This window comes from Dermacentor variabilis, chromosome 11 (assembly GCF_050947875.1).
Source record: "Dermacentor variabilis isolate Ectoservices chromosome 11, ASM5094787v1, whole genome shotgun sequence".
In the NCBI taxonomy this organism is placed as follows: Eukaryota; Metazoa; Arthropoda; class Arachnida; order Ixodida; family Ixodidae; genus Dermacentor; species Dermacentor variabilis.
In genome coordinates, this window is record NC_134578.1 from 60,832,220 (window position 1) to 60,855,167 (window position 22,948).

The 22,948-nt window shown below is 42.9% G+C and overlaps 1 protein-coding gene across 4 annotated transcripts in view; it reads right to left on the reverse strand.

Moving 5' to 3' along the window:
* Window positions 1-2,344: 2,344 nt before the first annotated feature.
* Window positions 2,345-22,948, reverse strand: part of LOC142564792 (uncharacterized) — a 42,823-nt gene continuing 22,219 nt past the window's right edge. For 2 of the 4 annotated variants that reach the window (XM_075675952.1, XM_075675955.1), the window contains exons 5-8: window positions 19,837-19,916; window positions 17,872-17,898; window positions 10,131-10,338; window positions 2,345-2,570 (exon numbers count right to left, since the gene is read on the reverse strand). In XM_075675952.1, the coding sequence (XP_075532067.1) occupies window positions 2,488-2,570; window positions 10,131-10,338; window positions 17,872-17,898; window positions 19,837-19,916 (398 nt within the window). In that variant the 3' untranslated portion in view covers window positions 2,345-2,487. Of the gene's footprint in view, window positions 2,571-10,130; window positions 10,353-17,871; window positions 17,899-19,836; window positions 19,917-22,948 lie in introns of those variants that run through there. The other 2 variants (XM_075675953.1, XM_075675954.1) reach the window with 2 other exon arrangements.

Sequence of the window (22,948 nt, forward strand, 5' to 3'; positions counted from 1 at the left end):
TTCCTAAGAATAAATAGCTGCTGTATGACTAGCTGTAAAAAAGTCCTAAATAAATGGTTGCCAAAAAAAGAGAAGTGGAGAAAACGAAAAACAAAACCTGCTGAAGGACTTGTTTACTGTAAATACATCTAAAAGGTCATGTTGAATGAAAAAAATCTCTGGTTATAAAAATTTACATGACTAGAGTGCCAATAATATTGAATGACAGATAAGCAAAAACCAGGGGTTGTCATGTATTCTTCCCCACCCCCCACCCCTGAAATCAAAACCAAAGCTTACATTACTCATCTTGTTTCTGCATTGCTTCGAAAACATATGTTGCTTTACTTCTGATAATTTGTGACACTCTGTTAGGAGCCGGACAACAGTACCAACATTCACACTGTATTACTGGAACATATTTGGCTAGTTTTGCGTAACCAAAAATGCCGCATAGTGAATTATTTTAGAATATGAATATTTAGCGTGTTATATTCGATTCATATTCAAAACTTCGAATGTTCACTACCCCTACAAATAATACTTCCTTTACCAGCGTTCACGCCAAGGGACCCCCCCCCCCCTTATATATACTCGGCATCCACCTCTGCAATCCTGAGGCATAATGACATTATGCTGCGTAGCAAACCAAGTGAATAAAATAACGAAAAATCCTGAGGCATGATTAGATTTGCATTGTGTGGTAAGTACCAGTCTGCAACAGCTTGTATCTGCTTGCTCTGCTAAGTAATTATACATCACATACTTGCAACAGATGTGGTACTTCTCAAGAATCGTGTCCGAACTGCACACACTAAAACACAAGCTGGAATATTCAAAAAGACAAGTACACGTTTTGCTCGCCAAGCGACCTTTAGTGTGCTCAATTATATAAAGTGTGCTATTATATGATTAATGTAATTTGCTAATACAAATAAAGAACAAGCCAGCATCATTGCTTCATATATATGTGCTGAACCAAGAAAGTTATTAAGGAAGAAGAACGCCAGAAATAAGCACAAATATTTGTGCGCTTACTGGCATAAAATAATTCTCAAATAAGCCGCGTAACATGCTTTCCATAGTATCCCCTAACTTACAGCTGCATAACATGAAGGCACTTTCCAAAATCACGATTTATTGATCATTTACTGTTATTAACTAACTCCCACTGGTGTAGACTGAGAACATATCTGGCCATTGCATTCAATAGCGGACGTAAAATGAGAAGATTTCTGCTTGTATGAATCAAGTGAATGAGAAATATAGGTTCTGAAACTTCTGTTATTGAGTGTGGCCACACTTAAGGAAAACATATTGCAACTAAAAATTGTAGCACATGTGATGAAATAACTGAAACAGCTAGGGAGTTTCATAGACCAATAAACATGGAAAAGACTTAACAAAAATTAGGAGATATACAAAATGTATTGCAGGCACTAACTCCGAAAAAATCTCATTTTTTTTTTATTGAGCAGGTATTTCACTACAAAATTTTCAAGTGCAATTTAAGTGCAAGCACTACAGTTTGGCGCGCCGGGCTGCGGCCACCAATGTTCTGGGAGGGCTTACATTGTGGTCGCTCTCAGAGTCAAAGTCTGACGAAAAAGCAGTATCCTAAGACTCGCTGCTGCTCAATCTGTCGACAAAATCAGCCACAGATGCAGCGGAATCGCAAGATATGCGATCTCTTTAAGTGCACGCGCCGTTCCCGAGGCAGTCATTTTTTCTTTCTACTTGACACCAGGAAATTTCGGTGTGTTCAGAAATTAACATTTGGCAGGGAAAAAATTCAAATGCATAAAGAGCAAAAATATAGTTCTCCTCCTTCAGTTCCTATGGCACAGAGTGCTCGTAAGCGGCATGGAAAATAAGTGTTTTTGTAGGTTACGCCAGATTTTTTTTCTGAAGGAGCTACTAGACTGAATATTTCATGTAATACAGAAACAAAAAAGCAGAATGAATGTGCTTTTCATGCATAAAAGTATTATTAACGAGATGTATGTATGTCATAAAATAGATATAAATCGCTAGAATCAAGATTGTTGGATAAAACTGAATCAAGTTTATAAAGACACACTTGCATCTACTAAGAAAAATCGTTGTTTCAAACCATCGACAGTGGGCAGCCATTTTTGCTTTCTACTTTGATGATCGCGCAAACTTTGGAGCACGATGAAAAACCACCACCTGGAAGGAAAAATCAAACTGCTTGGAAAACAAAACTATAGGTCTCCTCCTTCACGTCCAATAACACAGCATGTCCGTGAGTGGTGCAGAAGGCCTCGAAAGCAGCATTTCAAACCATCGTTAGCAGGTTAACTATGCCCAATGGGTGCAGTACAGAAAGAGTTAACAAGTCAGAAACCACTTCTGCAACATTTATTCTTGATAAAAGACGTGTTTTAGTTGTAATGACCACTTCAATGAGGCTCGGAGAGTTCAGCAATGTTATGTGTTTTTGATGTTGTGATATGATTACAGGTCACAGCAGGTCATTCTACCTGCTTACTTTATTTCTCGACTCAGCATGCTTGAAAGGCTGTTCTTCAACTTGGCAGGGAATGTTTTGAAGCGCTGACATGTGTAGCCTGAAAGAAAAAGCAATAACAAGGTTTAAAAATGCTCTGACTGTACCTATGATCGAAAAGGTGACATTATTTTCGTCGCACATACTTTCACTTCAAACAGATTCTTTACGGAGTCTTATTTCAAGTTGCTGAAATTCATTACAATGCTCACTTCTTTTTTTTAACTCCTTATGTCTCTTTTAATCTTCTCTTCATAAACAAGCGCTATTTGCCCACTTTTATTCAAAAATGCCTATTTCACGGTGTTATTGAGCATGTTTACACACCACGTTTACACACTCTGCATGCCTATACATAGTATTGTTGGTCGTTCCTGTTTTTTATTTCTCTCTCATTTGCTCTTGCTATATGGTAGCTATTTTCATTATTTCAGCATGATTTACATGATGTACATATTTTAGTCCACAAACCTGAGTATTCTATGCTTTTATCACCCTCAGTTAGTACCTACTTGTGTTAGCTATGTTGCAGCTACTGCTGCTAACGAAGATTGCCAATGGCGAGTGTTGCCCATCAAGCCAACACGACTGCTGACTTTGTCACCACACTCGGAGTATGCCTCAAAGGCCAAAATTTAAGGAAGGGGTAGCAAATCTTAGTCATAAACATACACCGGAACTTTGTGAAATCTCCTTCTTAGCTGAAATTTATAGCCCAGCTAAGCAACTGCCAAGTCCAAGCTCTTGAGGTGGCTTTTCAAAGTTGGCTTTCTTCTTGTGGTGATGTCAATCACCTTCTGGCATGACGGTTAATATAGTGTCCAGAATCAGCCAAAGATACTCGTGAAAGCCAAATGGCTGAAACTTACTTTCCACCAGGCATTTCTAGAGCCTATAGGGCTCGAAAATGGAGCCATGATGGCTGCAGTGTGAACCAAATAGCAAAATAACAGAATAGTGGCAAAGCTTGGTTGCTTGGTCTGGCTTTGTCTAGCTCCACGATGGCATTGGCGACTTAAACAGGCATGTCGTTGGCGGCTACAGACACAGAACATTGCAATTATTTAGTGGCATGCTTAAAATAAAATATGTGGGATTGCTGACCGATAGACAGTGTCGGTGGCTTAGCCCGTATGTGAAGCTTGTTACTCTGAATAGTAAAAAGTTACCTTTAACCCAAGTTTTCAAGAGTTCAAGGAGCACATTTAGTTTCAAGCAGTTTTGAGGGCCCTTGAATGTCTTTTTCCAATTTCACGGGTTTTAAAGAAATTCAAGGAGATGTACACACCCTGCCTTTTTTGGCCTAATTCACAGCAGTGTGACAACACTACCAGCACCACAGAAAAGACAGGCATGAATAGGGTCATTTCTGATATGCTAAGCGGTTGCTTCTGATATGTTACGTGTAATACCTGTAATTACTTGGATTAAGAAGCATTCCTGTTTACTGGGCAAATTTCATGTGCTGTGTTTTTTTATACACTTGCCAACCTGCTTGGCCTTTGAGTAAGACCACAGTGAATATCTAACTTATATTTAAAAAAGAACTGATTTTGAGAATCTACCTCTACAGAATGTAAATTTACTCACACCTAAGTGTATACTGGCACAATATTCTCGACCATTCATTTCTGTAATAAATAAATATCCTAAACCTCAAAATTCCAAGAAAAGTACTGCAAGCCACAGAGCACCCTAATTAATTTCCTATATTTAGCTTTCTACAAACCAGTCTCGATATAATTTTCCAAGAGGTTTGTGTCGGCACACAGAAGGCAATCACATGTGACCAGAACATTGCAATGTTCAGGAACCAGCTCATCTGTAATGCTGCTACGTCGATCTACCAACGAGTGCTTCACAAACCTAACCGAACAAAGTTATGACAACAGAATGTCTACCAGCACGTTGTGGCAGACTGTGCATGTTGTGAGGTAATGATCGTGATGATCGGTCATGACGAGCTGAGGTCAAGTGCCTTTAGAGGACACTAAAGGCAAATACAGTTGTCGACAAATTTTTCAGACTCCAAAATATGGACTTCATGGATATTTCGGACTTCATAAATGTACAATCAGGGTTCCCATATAGCTAATGCATTTTGCAAACGATCTTTTTGGACGAATTTAGGAACGAAAGCTTGATTGTCTGGACTGAATCGCTCATTCCAAGAAACGCTACCCAATCATGGGGGGCTGCCATGTTTAATTTTCAGCTCACTTGGCCAGGCTTGGCTTGCCGTGGCCCGCGCTCTATAGACTCTAAAATCGGGAGGCACACGCTTTCAATAGAGAGCACGTACAAAACTTCTGTCTCTGAGGCAATGCCCGCTCTTCCTTGGCTCAATGTCGACGTCGTCGTGAGGTTCTGTATGAGTGAAAGCATGTAGGGGTGAGCCAGCAAATGTGGTTCAATCTCGCATGCCTCGCATCTGGGCCGCGAGGAACGTGGCCCAGATGTGTGCCCTCTCCTGTGGCGCGCGAGGAAGGGGGGTGAGGCGATGGAGGAGGGGTGTTCTTCTCCGGCGGTTGCTAAGGTGCTTCAATGTCCTGCTCACTCGTTGCTCCGTACAGAGTGGACACAACTGTGGCGTCTATTACGGCATTGGCTACGCAAATCGCGGACGCCATAGTAGACACTTTTGGCGGATGCCGTAGGGACGCATTGACAGTGCTCATGTGTCTTGAAAGCGGTCTGCTACATGGCTAAAGTGCACGTCCGCGCGGGCCTCATTTTCAAAGCGATCCGTGATGCTTGCAGAGTGCGCGTTGTGCCGGTAGCTCCGTATGCACTGTGCTTTCAACGTTTCGTACGCATTGAAGTGACAGATGCACGGAGGTCCATTGGCTTAGGGGTGCTGCCACGATTTCTAACTTGAGCATTTTCACAGACAGTTTCTGCTGTCATCAAGCAAGGTGTGTTAACGTTTACCTGCACACACGTGACACCGTGCTGGTTTAATTACAACAGGTTGACGGGCTAGCTGGTTTGAATCCATGGTAGAATGTGTAAGCACAACTGAACAAGGACGTAGAAAGAAGCAGACACACAGACAGCTCTGTGTCCGTGTGTCTGTTTCTTTCTACGTCATCATTCAGTCATGCTTATGCATTCTATCATTATTTAGTTAGTAAGCGAATGTTTACAAGTTTACATGGACAATACAGCTACTACCCTTACTTCGTACAGCTGCCTGCTAATTTGCTATTGCAATCGGTGCTTTGCCTTTCTGGCAGAACTGTGAAATTTTTTTCTTTTTTCAGTCATCACTATTGTCATAATCACTTAGTGCAGCATACATAATCTCTTTTCTTTAAGTTTCGGTTCCTGTTTTGCATATAATATGTCTACAGAGCAGGTGTGTCTCAGAGGCATTTCATTTTTGTGTGTGTTTACGCGGCTTCATATTTGTGTGATTGGCACCACCTTGCATGCCTTCGCGAGAGCCAAGTGGTGCGAACAAACATGACTCATTTATTCAATCTTAATGCTGTTCTCTGGCACCAGAGATCGCCAACGCAGCGATGCTCTTGTCAGACTGTATACAGAGACGACATCACTCTTGCATAAATACAAGCAAATCTGATCGCCTCCTAGTATGATGCAGGGATTCAATAGCGATTTTTTAAGCCGCTCTAAGCCTAATAAATTGTATTTTTTTGGGTGAATGAGTTTTTTTTTTACTGTTCGATTTTTCGTACAATTTCTGGGTCCCCGCGAAATCCAGAAAATCGGTTGGCGACTGTATTAAGTCAAGCTGAAATGATAGATTAATGCTCCAAAATGTCTAAGGCGCCATCGCGAACAGAGCTTCAGTAATCAAGAAATTGAGGTGGATACCGGACGCGATTAGACTCCCCCGGGATAAGTACTAGCCCAATGACGAAGGCACTCCTCATTATAATTCTGTCACCAGTACTCAAACATTTGTAATAAAAAAGATCATCGTATTGCATTATAAGATGAAAGAAGGTGCTACTCGTCCTGTTCTATTTGATATTTTAAAAAAAGAACTCAGTGACACTACCCTTGACAACAACATGGGAAGTCGAAAGGTTTTGTTTTCTCCCCACTCTGCACTACCCGCACTTCCGTGTTTCACCAGTTTTGTTATTGCGCAGTGTTGCGCTGGTTTGGCTAGCTCGCAAAACACAAACTGCAAGTAGCAGAGAATGCCACGTCCACGTGATGTTATCATATTCCCAAAGGGTCTATGCCACTTGACAAAGAGCAGCTGCAGTGGTGAATCCACGACCGGCTTTATTACTCGCGACCTGCTCACTACGCCGGCTCCTATGGCGGCGCGTGTCCGCGTAAATACCACGTGACTGTTCAGGAGGGACGGCGCGCCGCAACAGGTGGCGCTACAACTTACCCTCATTTCGGCATAGCCCGCCGTGCGCTTCTGTTAGCTTCAGTACGCTTGCGTTACCGTGTTGCCGGTAAGCCGAGTTAAACCGCATCGTTTTTTAAGCACGCACCGCAAAGACGTGTTAATATTTATAAGATGCAATAATCGTGGACAGCTTTCTGTATACAGTGGTAGTTAAGAGCGCGAGCTGTCAGCTAACACGCTTAAGTCTCTGGCTCATGAGCGTGCGAGAACAGCGCAGAAGCAGGCGTCTCGCGCTCGTAGCAATTCCCCTGCATGGCCACAAAAAGCTGTACCCGACTAACGGCTGATAGCGGTAATATTTTTCTTTCTCAGCGCAGCAGTTTTGCAGCTAAACAAGCTAAAAGAGCGGTTGTAGTGGTGGGCGCGGCTCTGGTGCTACTCGAGCGGCTTTTTTGCGCGTACAGCTGCACAATCTCAACATGATTGCTTCTGCTCTGTACCTAGCAGCATCCCAGGGCGAAGCCGCGCTACTTTCCGCCAATTTACGACAAAAAGCGCGCCATGCACACTTACTCATTTTCATGGGCATTCACCCGATTGTTAATCATTTCAAGACGCACTCTACATGAAAAATGAATAAAACCAGACTAGAAAAGCTTGTTTGCCGGACACAATAGCCGGTCGTGGCCAGAACTTTATTTCAGGTCAGCCAGATCCTTACACTTTTAGGACCTTTCGAGATTTCGGTTTGGCATTAATTAATTTCCGTTTGGCGTGCTCTTCTGTGAGATCAGAGGCAAAATTAGACAAAAATGGCCTCATAAACTTGTGGACAATCAGCTTTAGCAGTGCCCTTCTGTGAGGCTCTGTGGTGTCCTTCGAGCACACAAACAGCGGATTTTTTGTGAGTGACGGCAGCACTAGGTCTGCAAACTTCTTAAGCGGCGTTGGCCCCCTAACAAGCACAGCAGCCACACTTGATGCAGCACCTTCGCAGTTGTGTTACAGGAAACTCGTGGAATGTGATACCCTTCGCTGTGCGCCCGCCCGATTTGCAGAGCGGAATGCAGCAATACACCATCGCGGGCGATGATTTTTACGGCCTACGAAATGTTCAGGCTCTCAGCAGTAATTGCGTTCTTGGCACGTATGCGGGCAGCAATCAGAACAGCCGGAAACACGGTGTTCAGATGTGCACAAAAACACAACGAAGAAGCCGCCACTGCTACCGCTACGCCAGCCCGCACTCGGCGTGGGGGTAAGTTGTAGCGCCACGGAGAGCAGCGGCGGTCGGGCGAACTAAGAATGAACTAAACAAGCAGTAAAAAATCGGGGGCTACGGAGGCGGTGCCGGTGAACAGGTCGCCAAGTAATAAAGCCGGTCGTGGGTGAATCCAACACACTGTCTTGGCTCAGAAGACCATAGCACTGTCTGTTGGGCACCGTTTACTCACCAATGGCTGCAGAGGTTGGTGATGGCATGTGTAATGTCACCACTTCCAGCTCAGGGTGGGGAAATAGAATTGCGCTAAAGGTATGCGGACCCTTCAGACACAATTTTACCATAAACCAAACCTTCTTCTTTTGCCATGGAACAAGCGCTGCGAGGTTTCTACAATGGTTAGCAGTCCGTGTCAACTTAGTATTTGCCTTTAGTGTCCATTTAAGAAGCATGGTAACAAATTTCTTTAATTCAAGGAAAAGCTTACCTGTCAGTGTGTCCAACCTAATGGAGGAACTTCAGAAATGTATTTTAACAGAATTTTCAAATCTGTAGTTATGATTGCCTTTATGGAGTCCTACGCTGGGAGCAGATAGGCAAGCATCATAGCAACTATATGCCTGCATGATAGGGCATGGGAAGACAAGTGCGACCCTATCCGTAAGAAATTCATCTTTTGTTTATCTAGGCAATGTTCACACGGTTCACGCTTCCTGAACTGTTGAATTATTTCTACAATAATAGCCGCATGCTCTTTCTGTTTCCTAGTGAGGTACTTTGGTCATGTACAGTCCACCATAAAATTTTTTGCGGAACATGATATTTGAGAAAAAGCTGAATACCTGCACAGCCTCACAATGGGGCCTAGCATTCGCCTTTGCAGTCTTTACCAGTATATGCGAACAACATAGTGATGTCCTGTTTTACTGACTACTGTTACAGGCTGCCTGGAAATTGAACGTTTTCTGAGATCCCGTGATCCGTAAACTTTTGTGATTGACTGTACAAGTCAAGCCCTGTTTTCTTACCCCCCTTCCCCCCCAAGCCAAACCAAGCTTTCAAAAATAAAGCAACACTCTTACAAGGGATGCATTGGCCTAATTTTTTGCTGCAGCCACGCATGCACTCTTCATTTCGGAAGCATTTCATTCTTTATGCGGCTTCGACAAAGGAATGTAGTCCACGTGAAAAGGTAAAACAGAGAAATGATGACCAAAAATGAAAAGGTTTAAAAAACTTCAAGACATTTTAGTTTCTGTACAGATGCCTCGTTCACCTTTTGTTCCGTAGAAGCCAAAATGCTTGGAAGTTTTTTAAACCTTTTCATTTTAGGTCAGCATATCTCTGTTTTACCTTTTCTTATGCCTTCTCCCAGCCAGATGAATTATCACTGAACCATCGATTTAATGTAGTCCGAAGCACAAATGCACGCAGACCAGAGGCATGCATAGGGTGTCAGAGAGCAACCGGTGGGTTAAGAGTTACTCTATATCACTCCTGGAGGGAGCCAGAGCTGAGTGAAGGGAGCCAGAATTGTGCAAAGGTTCATGATCTTGTGATCCAATGTCATGTGGTAAAGCCATCTCAAGCTTAAACAGTGGCTTTAAGGATTTATATCCGCGCACAACACGTGTATCTCGTGGCATGACGTGCATGACATGTATTTGGAGTGAAATGCATGACATAACATGCAAGGAATTACATAAATGGCATGACATGACCTGCATGAATGATGTAATAATACATGCATGACATTCCATGACATTCATGAAGTAGACTTGTCTTTTTCAAGGCTGCCTTAAAGAAAAGTCCACTTGTCTAAGCACTGGCTCCCGCTTTTACCTTGTTCTCATTTTGCTCACCAAGGGATGTCCGACATACTGCTTTTCTCGAACTTCGGTGCAAATTTCAAGTTACATTTTTTATATGTACCACGAACAGCATGGCTGATTCTATAAGTCGTGGTCATTTCTATCAAAATCTCATGACATGTCCTGGGCAGTTGTGGACCCTTTAAGTTTACTAATGCGTCAAGGTGCCTCAGCAGCAAGCTTGCCACATACCAATGACTGCATTGAGCCGCACAGGATCCAGTGTTTCCTTGGCCTCCTTGTCTTGGCCGGACTTCCCACACAGGGTCTTCCCTCGCAATTCCTCATGGGTGAACGCCATACGGAGCAGGCAGCGAGCAAACCTACCCGCTGTGCAGCCCTTCAGGAGCAGTTGGTCCAGCTGCAACTTGTCGACCAAGACACCGCCACCAATGTCCACCTCGAATAGAGAAACTAAAATTGAAATTCCGGTGGAAGAGAGACATGCATCTGGTGCTATCATGCCAAATGACAAGCATTTGATGGCGCAGAATAATGCATAACCTGCTGCGGCCAAGTGGGTATGTCTGAGTCAGCTGGTTTGCACAATTGATGAGGGAGAATGATAAAGAAGACGGGTCTGTCTGGTGTGCAAGCAATTCACTATCCTGGTTGCTGCTGTGTACCTCAGTGCAAATATAATGTCCCGCCTCATGTCGTTTTACGTCACATCTTTGTGGTGGTTGTTCCCTGTACCTATCATGGAGCTCCGCAATGACCCCCTCATCACAGTTCAAACCATGTCACTCGGTGCCAGAACATTGTCTTCACCACCTCTCCTCCTGTGGCTTTCACCTACATGGTTCCCCCTCCTGCTCATGATTTTTGTGTGTTTTCCGGCCAGGATGGAGTTAACGTCAACACATGGCTCAACCTTTACAAACAGATCAGTGCCAGCTACAGGTGGGACCTCGCCCACTTGCTTTTTTACCTGGATGGCCCAGTGTGGTTTGAGGCCCGCGATGCTGACATTACAAGCTTGGCCTCTTTCAAAGAGAAGATCCGCAACCTTTTATGTGACAGCACTAGTCAGCAGCTTACTGTGCAGAATGAACTGGTGACTAGTGCACAGACATATACTGGGTCATACGTTGCTTACATTCAGGACATTATCACTCTTTGCCACCGGGTTGACGAGCACATGCCCGAGTCCGAGAAGGTTTCTCATATGCTGAAAGGTATCGCCGACGAAACTTTTAACCTGCTCGTTTATACCAATGTTGATACCATTGAGGCCATCATCAAAAACAGCCGGTGATTTGAACAAGCCAAGAGCCGCCGTATATCCCAGATTCACGCGGCTGCCCAACACGGATGCAGCTTCGTGTGATGCTCTTCACCCGCTGCCTCGAGCCGTCACCTACGTGTGTTTGTACTCGACTCCTCCCATTCCTGTCGGCGACTATATCATCACTCCGACTGCTGACTTACGACTGACGTGTAATGTTACTGTGCCACATACCACTGCCACACTAGCAGAGAACTGTGTTCCTCACACTACTAAATTATGGTCTGACCCCTCCGGTATTGACCCACAATATGTCGCTTGCCCAACTCACTGCTATAGCAGTCAATGACGTGAAGGTTGTCACCATAGTTGCTCCTGATGAAGCTAAAGTTTCCCAGTGCCCAGGTTTTGACGACACCATTTTCGAAAAATGATTGGATCAGACCTTTCACCTAACCAAACCGACGCACTCTGCCGCATTTTGGCATCATACAGCGACCTTTTCGACATCCATGATCACCCCCTGGGCCCGACTAAGATTGTCACCCACCACATAAACATTGGTGACTCTGCTCATTCACTGTCGGCCTTACCATATGTCCGCACAAGAGCGTGAAGTAATTCACAAAGTGACCAAAATGCTTGCAAAAGACATCATTGAACCATCATCTAGTTTTGGGCCTCCCCCGATGTCTTAGTAAAGATGACGGCTCCTGGCGTTTCCGCATTGATTATCAGCACCTCAACAAAAATACAAAGGACGTGTACCCTCTTCTCCGTATTGACGACGCCCTCAACTGCCTCCATGGTGCCCCCATCATCTCTGGACTTTCACTCAGGCTACTGGCAAATTGCTACAGACGACATGGATCATGAGAAGACCGCCTTCATTACCCCTGACGGTGATGAATGTGGTGTTTTGTGGCACAAGGGCCAAATATGGCCAAAGAGTGCCCGCTCGGTGTTAATGACTTCGAGTGGAGGTATGAATTACGAGGAGTTGATGTTACGTAGCTGTAAAGGGGCCTAAAATACAGTCACTGAGAAGTGCAAAAAAATGTATATGCAATAAAATCATGCCAAGTGTTAATGAACTGTACTATGGACATGAAAGATACGTTGTAAAATAATGATAATCTAGCAAAATATGTCACAGGTAAACATATGCAGCAAGCACTACTGCCTTAACAGAGCCCTTGAAGCGCAAGGGCCTGCAGGCATGTGCTATACAAAGTCACTATCACAGCAGCATCCTCTGGAAAGAGGATGCACTGTAAATTTATGGGGCTCAAAATATGCAAGACGACCTCATTCAAGTATTCTAGAACTGATTTGGTGTCAAAGGATGGTTGTGCACATCCCCATCCCTCTCCCTCTCCATCCTGCAATGTTTCTTGGTGCACAACCAAGAAACATTGCAGGATGGAGAGGGGTGTGCTGGCGGCATGCCAGAGGAAAATGTTTTTTTTTTTTTTTCTCTCAGCCTCGGTTTCCCAACACTCCAGGAGGATGTGGAGGACGGTCGGCTTCTCACCATATCTACGACAGGTTGGAGGCTCATCTCCAGTCAGTAAAAAAAAAACTGTGGGTGCCATAGGTGTGTCCTATCCTGTGTCAACAGAATAGGACATCAGTTTGTCATGTTTTCATTTTGGAAGGCCAGAAACCTAATTGTGGACTAATCAAGTGAAACTTATTCTTTTTTTCCGTGTCCCACAAGTGTTGGCTCCGCAGTTTCTTTTGTAAGAAAGGCTTTAGATCTGTGGCAGGGACAGCAGCGGTAGGAATAATAGCTTGCAATGCAAGTGAAGTGGCCATTTGGTCTGCTAGTACATTACCCTCGACACCGTCATGGCCAGGTTCCCAACATATAATGACATGCTGGTTAGATACGCATGCTCTACACAGAACAGAATATAGCTCAGTAAGTAGGGTTGTTGTGTTTGCAGAGTGACTTAAAGGCTTTTACGACACTTAGGGAGTCTGTAAATATTTTGGTTTTCTTATATGCCTCACAGTCAACAACAGTGCATAGGCCTCAGCCGTAAAGATACTTCCTTCTGGGAGTAGTGCACCAAGTTCTGAGAAGGATAGACCAACGGCTGGATGAGACACCCTAGCATGTGACTTGGAAGCGCTTATGTGAAACTCTGTGCACGAATACTTGGATTTGAGTTCTAGGAAATGCATTATAATGTGTGCCTCTGGTTCGCGTTTAGTGACCTCTACAAATGATGTGTCACACTCTATGAGCTGCCACTGTCACGACGGTAACAGCTGCACTGTAGCTGTACGGCACTGTTCCTGTACTGAAACACCCATTTCCTCACTAAGGTTCCTAATATGCAAAGAGAACGGCTTTCTCGCTGCAGGTCGCCATTCTACCAGTGCTAATGAACTTTGGGACTTTGTATAGCTGAACTTTAGACTTCCTTCGGACTTTGTTTCTTTGTTATTTTTTTCTTAGTAATTGTACTTTTGCTTTCCATTCTCCTTTTATATGTGTCTACAATTTGGAATCCGCATTAAAAGTACTTGATTGACACTTTAGAAGCTACTCAAAATCGTGCCTCCCGTTTTATCGTATCAAATTATGACAACACTATCAGCGTTACTAATTTGAAATTAGCTATTGGTCTGCCCCTTTTAGCATCAAGACGTATAATTTCGCAACTCTGCCTATCCACAAATTCTACTATAACTTTCCTGACCTTCGCTCCTCGCTTTTATTTCCACCCGTGTGCTCATCACATCATCTATTCAATTCTTTAAGCATCCAACGCCTTCATGGTTATACAAACGCTTTCAACAAATGTTGCAATGCACTAAATGATGCAATTAATGATAAATGGCATCATGGTTGGGTAAAACAATATAATGTGGCTGTATAGGGGCCTAAAAAGAGTAGTCAAATATATATCTATTAAAATAGTCACATTGACTTGCCAGATATGCTATGAATCTAAAAAATACACTCTGATGGAATGAGATACTAAAAATATACATGCAAACAGCCCTATTCCCTCGATGAGGCGCTTAAATGCAACGGCCTGTAGGCACTTGGACTACAAAATGCTACTACAGCAGCAGCAACCTCACGCAAGATGCTGTGCTATGAAACTCTTGGACCTGTAATTTGCAATGAACTAACATCCTGCAGAAAGTTAAAAACTGATTTTCTGTCAAAAAATGGGTCAGCACCAAGCAACATTGCTGGATGATAAGAAAAATTCTGTCGGTAGGCTAGGGGGAAGTGTTTTTTCCTTTCAGCTTTCATTTCTCTACACAACACCAAGACATGGAGGACGGTTAGTGTCTCGTCCCATCTACAGCAAATGGAAGGTTCACTACCGCTAAACAGGTAAGAATGTGTGCCATACGTAGGACCTATCCTAAGGCGGCAGAAAAAGACCTCGAATCGCCATATTTTTGTTATTGGTGGCAAATTTCCTAAATGTGGCTTGATTAAATGAAGTTTATTGGAGGTTTCGATGTCACACTTCTGTTGCCAATGCTTTCTAAGTTTTTTGACGAAAAATGGCTTTAGGTCTGTGCCTGGCATACCTAAGGAAGAGCTACCAGCTTTCGCTGCAGTGGATGTGGCAATTTCACCTGCAAGCATGTTGCCCTCAATGCCTCTGTGCCCAGGTGCCCAACATACTATGACATGCTGATAAGATGTATACGCTGTACACAGGAGCGAATATAGCTCATTGAGTACAGGATTGTTGTGTTTGTGGAGTGACATTAGAGACTTTACGACACTAAGAGAGTCTGCGAATATAATAGCCTTTTGCAGTTTTGTTTTCTTGATATGTTTAACATCTGTCAGTACAGCATATGTTTCAGCATTGAATATGCTTGTTTCTGGGTGCAGGACGTTAGATTCTGAGAAGAATGGGCCGGCGGCTGCATACGAAACGTCGGAATGCGACTTTAAGGCACCTGTGTAGAATTCTTGGCAAGAGTACTTCGAGTGAAGTTCAAGAAAGTGAACCTGAATGTGTACCTGGGGAGCGTTCTTTGTTACTTCAACAAATGGAGTGTCACATTCAACGAGCTACCATTGTCACAGAGGACATAGCTTGACAGGAGCCATTAGAGGATCTTCAAAAAGTGGAACATGCATTTCTTGACTAAGTTTTCGTACACGCAGTGAGAAGGGTTTTCTAACTGCCTGTTGATTATTAAATTATGTTGCATATGTCATGTTGTTTATACTTACATAAGAGAGATGTCTGCGGTTTGCATTTAACTTCAGAAAGTACACAAAACTTGAGTACGACCTTTGAAGATGAAGCACCCACTCATTAGCTTCAACATAGAGAATCTTTACAGGACTTGTCCTGAAGGCACCGGTCATGGACAGGATCCAGCATCTTCAATGCACTAGGAGCAGCCTAATGATAAGCTATGACCCCGTAATCCAAGCGTGTTCGAATGAGATTCCTGCAAAGGTTCATGACACACCTCTTATCACTACCCCACATCGTGTGTGACAGAATTTTAAGAATGTTCATGGTTTTTAGGCATTTGTTTCTAAACCACTTCAGGTGTGAAATAAAGGTTAATTTTGTGTCTAAAATTACGCTTAAAAATTTGTGTTCTGTGTTCTCAGGTATGTGCTACCCCTGAAGTTCTACATCAGGATTTGCTATGAGGCTTCTCTTTTGTGTGAAAAGAACACAGGTGCTTTTGATGGCATTGAGCTTAAAGTCATTTTCATCAGTCCACTTAGACAGCTCTAGATAAAGCGGTACTTGTTGCTCACAGACAGCGAGGTTACATAACTTAACTCCAATCTGAACGTCGTCAACATGTACCGAATAAGATATACTACATGGTATTGATGAACGCAAGGAATTCATTTTTATGATAAAAAAAGTGCAGCTAAGCACGCCTCCTTGTGGTACTCCAGTTTCTATATAAATAGACTTGAGAGAACATTACCAATTCCAAGACGAAACATGCGATTTGATAAATAGCTTTCGATTACATTAAGCATTTTTTCCACGGATGCCCATTTCGAATAGGTCACATAGTATTACGTACTGCCATGTGGTATCGTAAGACTTCTCCATGTCTAAGAACACTGAAAGAAGGAACTGTTTGTGTATGAAAGTGTCATGAATATACGCTTCAGTGCAAACAAGGTCTTCTGTCGTCAATCGGCCTTCACTAAAACCACACTGATATGTGTTTGATTCAAGGAACTTGTTTAATTCAAGGAAGTGTGAAAGCCTGCGATTTATCATTATTTTCAAAGAGTTTACATAAACGCCTTGTGAGTGCTATGGGACGGTAGCCTGCCACAGAGGACGGATCTTTACCTTGATTCAAGACAGGGACTACAATCACTTCTTTCCACATCAATCGAATGTCTCCTGCTGCCCAAATAATGTTGAAAATAGACAACACAACAATCTGCATGTCAGGACATTATGTACATAACTATTAGCTCCTGGTGCAGATTTCACACAGCTGTTCAAAGAAGCTCTGAACTTGGCATTGCTAGAAGAATGGTTGTGGAGTTCAGTTCCACAGCATTTACAGTTCAGTGCCTTACTTTCTGCTACTTGTTTACGTTTCTACAATGACTGTGAGCAGTTCGCAAAGCTAGAAACACGGTCGAAATGTTGTCCGAGAGTATTCGCCTGGTCTTGAAGGCTGTAGCCTTGATCATCGACCAAAGGCATAAGGTAGGTGTGTCGACTAATTAATTTTCTTAGCCTGTTGCAGATTTTTACTTCTTGCATGTAGGAATTTATGCTTGTGACATATTTTCCTCAGCTTTCTCTTTTAGCAGTACGTTGCGTTCGCCTGCGTTGTAATTTCACATGGTTGAAGTTCAGGTGGTTTTCTGCCGTTGGAGACTGATGTAGTAAATGCCAGGCTTTGGTTTGCTCCTTATGCACATTCTTGCATTTTAATTACGCCACGGCACGTGCCTTTTTCTAAAAAAAATTATGGGGTTTTACGTGCCAAAAACACTTTCTGATTATGAGGCATGCCGTAGTGGAGGACTCCGGAAATTTCGACCACCTGGTTCTTTAACGTGCACCTAAATCTTAGTACACAGGTGCTTTCGCATTTCACCCCCATCGAAATGCAGCTGCCGCCGCCGAGATTCGATCCCGCAACCTCGTGCCCAGCAGCCCAACACCATCGTCACTGAGCAACCACAGCGCGTCTCTTTCTCTCTCTTTTTCTTTTTGTAGTCCCCTTTGTTTGTGGAATACACTCTTTTGCAGCATCAATTATAAAAGCGGTAAAATAAGCAATAGCACTGTTCACACTGAAATATTTTAAAGTGTTTTGCTGCATCTGGGTGATTTCCTCAAATTTTTTCTAATCTGCAGATGCAACTTTCCATTGAGGAGGGTGCAGGAGGAATTTATTCTGTTCGAAAGTTTTGAGGCAGATGGGGAAATGATCACTTCCATATGGGTTTTTAACTACATTCTATTCTAAGCATGGTGGAATCGTGGCAGAGCAGATAGCTTAATCTATTGCAGACTACGTGTTATGTGCTGTGCTTAGTCTTTGTCTAATTTACGAGTCGCCTGAGCCTTACGTACTCGTTGGAGATTTCAACGCGACCATACCCTCTGGGGAGGCTCTCAATGCGATGCCAGAGGCCTGTTAATAGAACATTTCCTTGTTTCTTCAGGTGCATGCTTATTGAATAAAAACGAGCCTACTTACCAATGCATCCTGTGATTGTTGAGGTACCTGCAATTAACAAATTAATAGATAGTGTACCGTATCATTCATCACCTGGTTACAACTGCATTAACAACGAATTCTTTAAAAGAACTAGCCTCTTCAGTTTCACGATACTGACAGAAATTTTCCAACAATTCCTGAACTCATGTAAATTGAGAAGATGATCCCAATCTATAAGTCCAGCCCAAGAAACTCAACTCTTAATTATCGACCCATATCCCTCACCATCATCATCATCATCAGCCTGGTTACGCCCACTGCAGGGCAAAGGCCTCTCCCATACTTCTCCAACAACCCCGGTCATGTACTAATTGTGGCCATGCCGTCCCTGCAAACTTCTTAATCTCATCCGCCCACCTAACTTTCTGCCGCCCCCTGCTACGCTTCCCTTCCCTTGGGATCCAGTCCGTAACCCTTAATGACCATCGGTTATCTTCCCTCCTCATTACATGTCCTGCCCATGCCCATTTCTTTTTCTTGATTTCAACTAAGATGTCATTAACTCGCGTTTGTTCCCTCACCCAATCTGCTCTTTTCTTATCCCTTAACGTCACACCTATCATTCTTCTTTCCCTCACATATCCCTCACAAGTAGTTGTAAATTGTTAGAGCATGTAGTTTTCATGAATCTGGCTGCTAACCAGGCACAGCATGGTTTTTGAAAATCATATTCCTTCGAAACTTTAATTAATCAGCTGCATCGCATCCTGGATCACTCATCCTGCGCTGACTGTCTTCTTGGATTTTAGTATAGCATTTGATGAAATATTGCATAAACTACTACTTTTTAAACTAAGCTTACTAAATATCAACCATAACATTCTGAAATGGATAAAGCATTTCCTTACTAACTGTTTCCAATTCGTTGCTGATAGCAGTTGTAACTCTCCACTCACTGAAGCTCATACAGGTGTACCACAAGGGTCTGTGCTAGGACCACTATTATTTCTTATCTATATTAATGATCTGACCATTACAGTATTCTTTAACACACATCTGCTCACAGATGACCGTGTTATCTTCTTGGAAATTATCAATGCTGATGATACCATAACACTTCAAGCTGATCTGGATAATATAGTTGGCTGGTGCGGGAAGTGGCTAATGGAATGAAATAATAACAAATGTAAACTAATGTGGGTTTCCAAATCTAATTCTAATCCTAGCACCTACCATCTTAGCAATGTTCCCTTAGATTTCATCATGCATTGTAAATATATTGTATTTATCTTGATTGTATGATCAGGAGAATCACATTACAGAACTCATTGCCCTTGTTTTTGTTTTACTCTACTACTTTGTGACAACTTCCCTCTTTAATGCCACATGCCCCTAAGGGCAATTTAAATAAATAACAATGAATAAATATATAGGTGAAGCCCCGCTTCAGCATGAGAAACAGGGCGTCGCACATTCCATGCATCTCTGACAATGTTTATCATCTTGCATGACTCAGTTCCATGTTGTGCATGCTGAGGTTGACGAAATTTAGCATTTTCTATGTGGGTGCAGTCCAAAAACCTTTACTCCCAATTGTACGTTGAAAGAATATGAAGCAGAAATAATTTCTTGGTAGCCACTGTTGTGGACACAAGGCTTTGATGCAGCTTTAGTAACACTACAGTTTTGGCAAAACATGGAAGCAGTACCAGGATGACTAATCATCAAAGCTTTTTAGCAGATTTCATCTGAGCTTTGTGATCACCTTTGGCCCTTGCATGCTTCTGTGGTTTATTGCAGTTCCTTTCGCCCCCCCCCCCCTTTCCTAACGTCATGCAACATTATTGATTCATTAACAGCTGCAAGCCACTTTCCTAACGTCATGCAACATTATTGATTCATTAACAGTTGCAAGCCAGTGCTTGCATGCATTTCATTGCCATTTCTAGTGCTCCCACAATGTCTTGGTGTATAGCAGAACAATGTGAGTAAACAAAATGCTACCTTTGTCGTCTCAATAACTCTGCTGCTACCCTGTACAGTCCATATCAGCGCCTTGAGCTCTCTGACCAACTGAAGGGATTCTGTAAAAAACAAGACTGACGATTACTTTAGCATATGCATAAGGAAGATAAAGGTGAAAGCCTGCACACTCCAAAGACATTCATTACATCACCTGACATTCTCATATGAATGCGCTCTTACTTCCTATTACTTGTTCTGTTTACTTGCTTTAATTTGAAAGCATTATATGGCTCACGAGGGGGAAAATCTAAAAAAATTTAAAGGTTTTTGACTCCCACCAAAGGATGTGGCTTCGAGTGCCCTAATTAACGTTACCATAATTAATGGTACCTTAACTAAATTTGACTTAACACCAAAGGCTGTCGGTTCAACTCACACCAAAGGTTGTCGGTTCAAGTGCGTTAATTAACTCTACTTATTTAACTCTGCCTTAGGTTGTAGGTTTGGGTGCCTTAACTAACACTTTCCCTACCATAGATGAGCTGAGCTAGTCCACACGGTTTAATTAACTCTTTCCCTACCATAGACAAGCTGAGCTTGTCCATACGGTTTGTACAGCTCTCACCGAAGACAAGCTGGGCTCATCCGCGCTGGAAGAAGCACTTGTGCACTGCCATAGTCAAGTTATCCTTATAACTTTTGCTTAGTTCTGTTTGACTTCAACAGATGACGCAGCAAAAAAAAAAGCTCATTTAAAGCTTGCATTTTGTCAAAGTAACGTTTCGATGCTGGCAACTGGGATTTAAAAATGGCGGCCTCCTCTGCGCACGTGTGTGCCGGCAACTGCTCTAATCCGGAAAAAAGGGGAAAAGAAATGTTCGCTTGCAGACTCAGACAGTGAAGAAGTTCACTGTCTGAGATTTGTCGGACTGAGACAGTAAAGAAGTTCAATTTTCCTCTTAGAGTGGCAGCGACAATACTGAGCACCATATCTTCTCTGAGTCGTCGGATTCGGACGACGATAGCATCTCAATGTGTCAGCAGTGCACAAGTTTTGTTTTCATGGCTGCGCCTGGCATAAAGGTACCTGTGACAGAGGAGGGAACTGTGTCCATATGTTGAATTGTTTCTAATAAATGAAGTAACAGATTTCATTCTTTGTGAAACCAACTGCTACACGTACGTGGTGTGAGGAATGCAGTGAAGCACTCTGCGCTATTCCGTGCTTTGAAATGTACCACACCAAGTCTACAATTTAGGAATCTGACATCCCTTGCCACAAGCATGAGCCCCGCTTGTCACAGTGTTGTTTCTGAATTTTCAGAGAGACATTTTTTGCAACAAGGAGTTTACACAAAGTCAGATGCTTAGCACTGTACATTGCAGTGAAGCCAATCCTCTCCACACTTAAAAAAAATGTTTTGGATGTATCTTACAAATAAAGCGCATTTAAGGATATCTTTTGGTTGCTTCAAGATGTTTAGCATTATTTAGACAAATAAAAAACATTGGTATTTTTGCATTATTTTTGGCCACAAACTCGGTAGGGAAAGGGTGCCTCTATCTCAATTAACTGCATCTTAATTAACACCTAACGTCATGTGTTGAACTCCCACCAAAGGTCGAGGGCTCAGAGAGTCAATTTTTCAACCCAGGAGCCATCTAAGGCTTTCGCCTTAAAGCTCATTGCAAGAACAGCAAGCACCTAAGTGTGCAGAGAAATTATTTTTTTTACTTTTTTTTTCGTGCTTCGTTTGTCACGCAGCATAACGTCATAACGGAACTAAATGTAAGTATGCAGTGTGTTGGTCAAGATGGTGCCGGAGGTTTAGTAAGCAGGCATCCACCACAGTTTGCAAGTTAAGTTTTTACAGTGCCTCTGCTGCACTGCTTGATTCGCTCATCTGGCTGCCAAACAGCACAATATGAGCCCTACTGTAATCATTTCATTCATGCCAACACATCAATGTTTCTTGAAATACGTAAAACAGTGCGCTCTTGTTCAGAAGCTTTGTGACTAACAACCAACATGCGTAACCCAAGCGAATGAACACAACATGTGTATAACATCACTTCGACACATAGACAAAGCTCACACAAGTCTTCGTATTGAGAATGAAGCATACATGTTTCCTAAAATTCACAAAATGAAACAGTTCGGTTGGATTTGCACAATCCAACTCCACCCTTGAAGCTCTTATTCCAGAAGTGCAGAACTCCGGACCAGAGACCAAGTGCATGTGGCTGCGCCTCTGTGTTCGTGAGGCCACCAACTTAATTATGGCCAATGTTCAAGGGATTTCAAGGGAAGCCTACGAAATTCACGCCAAGCTGGTGGCAATCAGCTCAGCAAGAATCTCTTTGGCAATAGTGAATTTTAGTGCGTCTGGTATTCTGGCAAGCACGGGCAGTTTGCCAGATGTAAACGGGAGGGGCCAGATTGGTGGTGCTAGCTGGTGGTGCAAAGCTCAACCACCTAAACACAGAGCCAATTACTATATTCTTCTTTGCTGGGGTGTAAATTTTCGACAGCGGCGTAATTGCGAACACAATTATGCCGCTGCTGAAAATTTGCACGAGCAGCGAAACAGAATAAAGTAGGTTACTGCAGTTTTAGCTCTGCGTTTGGTTGAGCTCCACAACACCAAGTGGCTGCACCCCTCCGGCTGGTTATGTTTACGTCCCGGACCATCCGGCAATCCACCGAAACCGCCCCCACTTGCTGGAATAGCGGGCACGCTAAAAGTCTCTATTATGTTCCTTGAAATGCAAAGTGAATCACTGCTACTGCTTCCACCTACTTTCCCTGGAATGGACAGTGCCATTTTTGCTTTCATGCACAAGTGTGGGTTAAATTCTCGATGGTTATACTTTACTTTCTCTTTCCTTCATAATTTTTGTCTTTTTTTTACAGATTCTACAGCAGCTAAAACATTATAAATAGCTCGTTTCACTCCATTCACAACTTAGCGGCAGCGCATTCTTTTTTTCACTAACGGCTACAGAGAAATCCTACAAACCCATTATAGAAACAATCCTAAACGTACATACATATTGACACGTGTACTTATCTTTATCGGGCGACCACGTTTCGCCGCCTAACAAATGTTATCGCACAGCGCGGGATGCACCTGCATGTATTTGAAGTTTC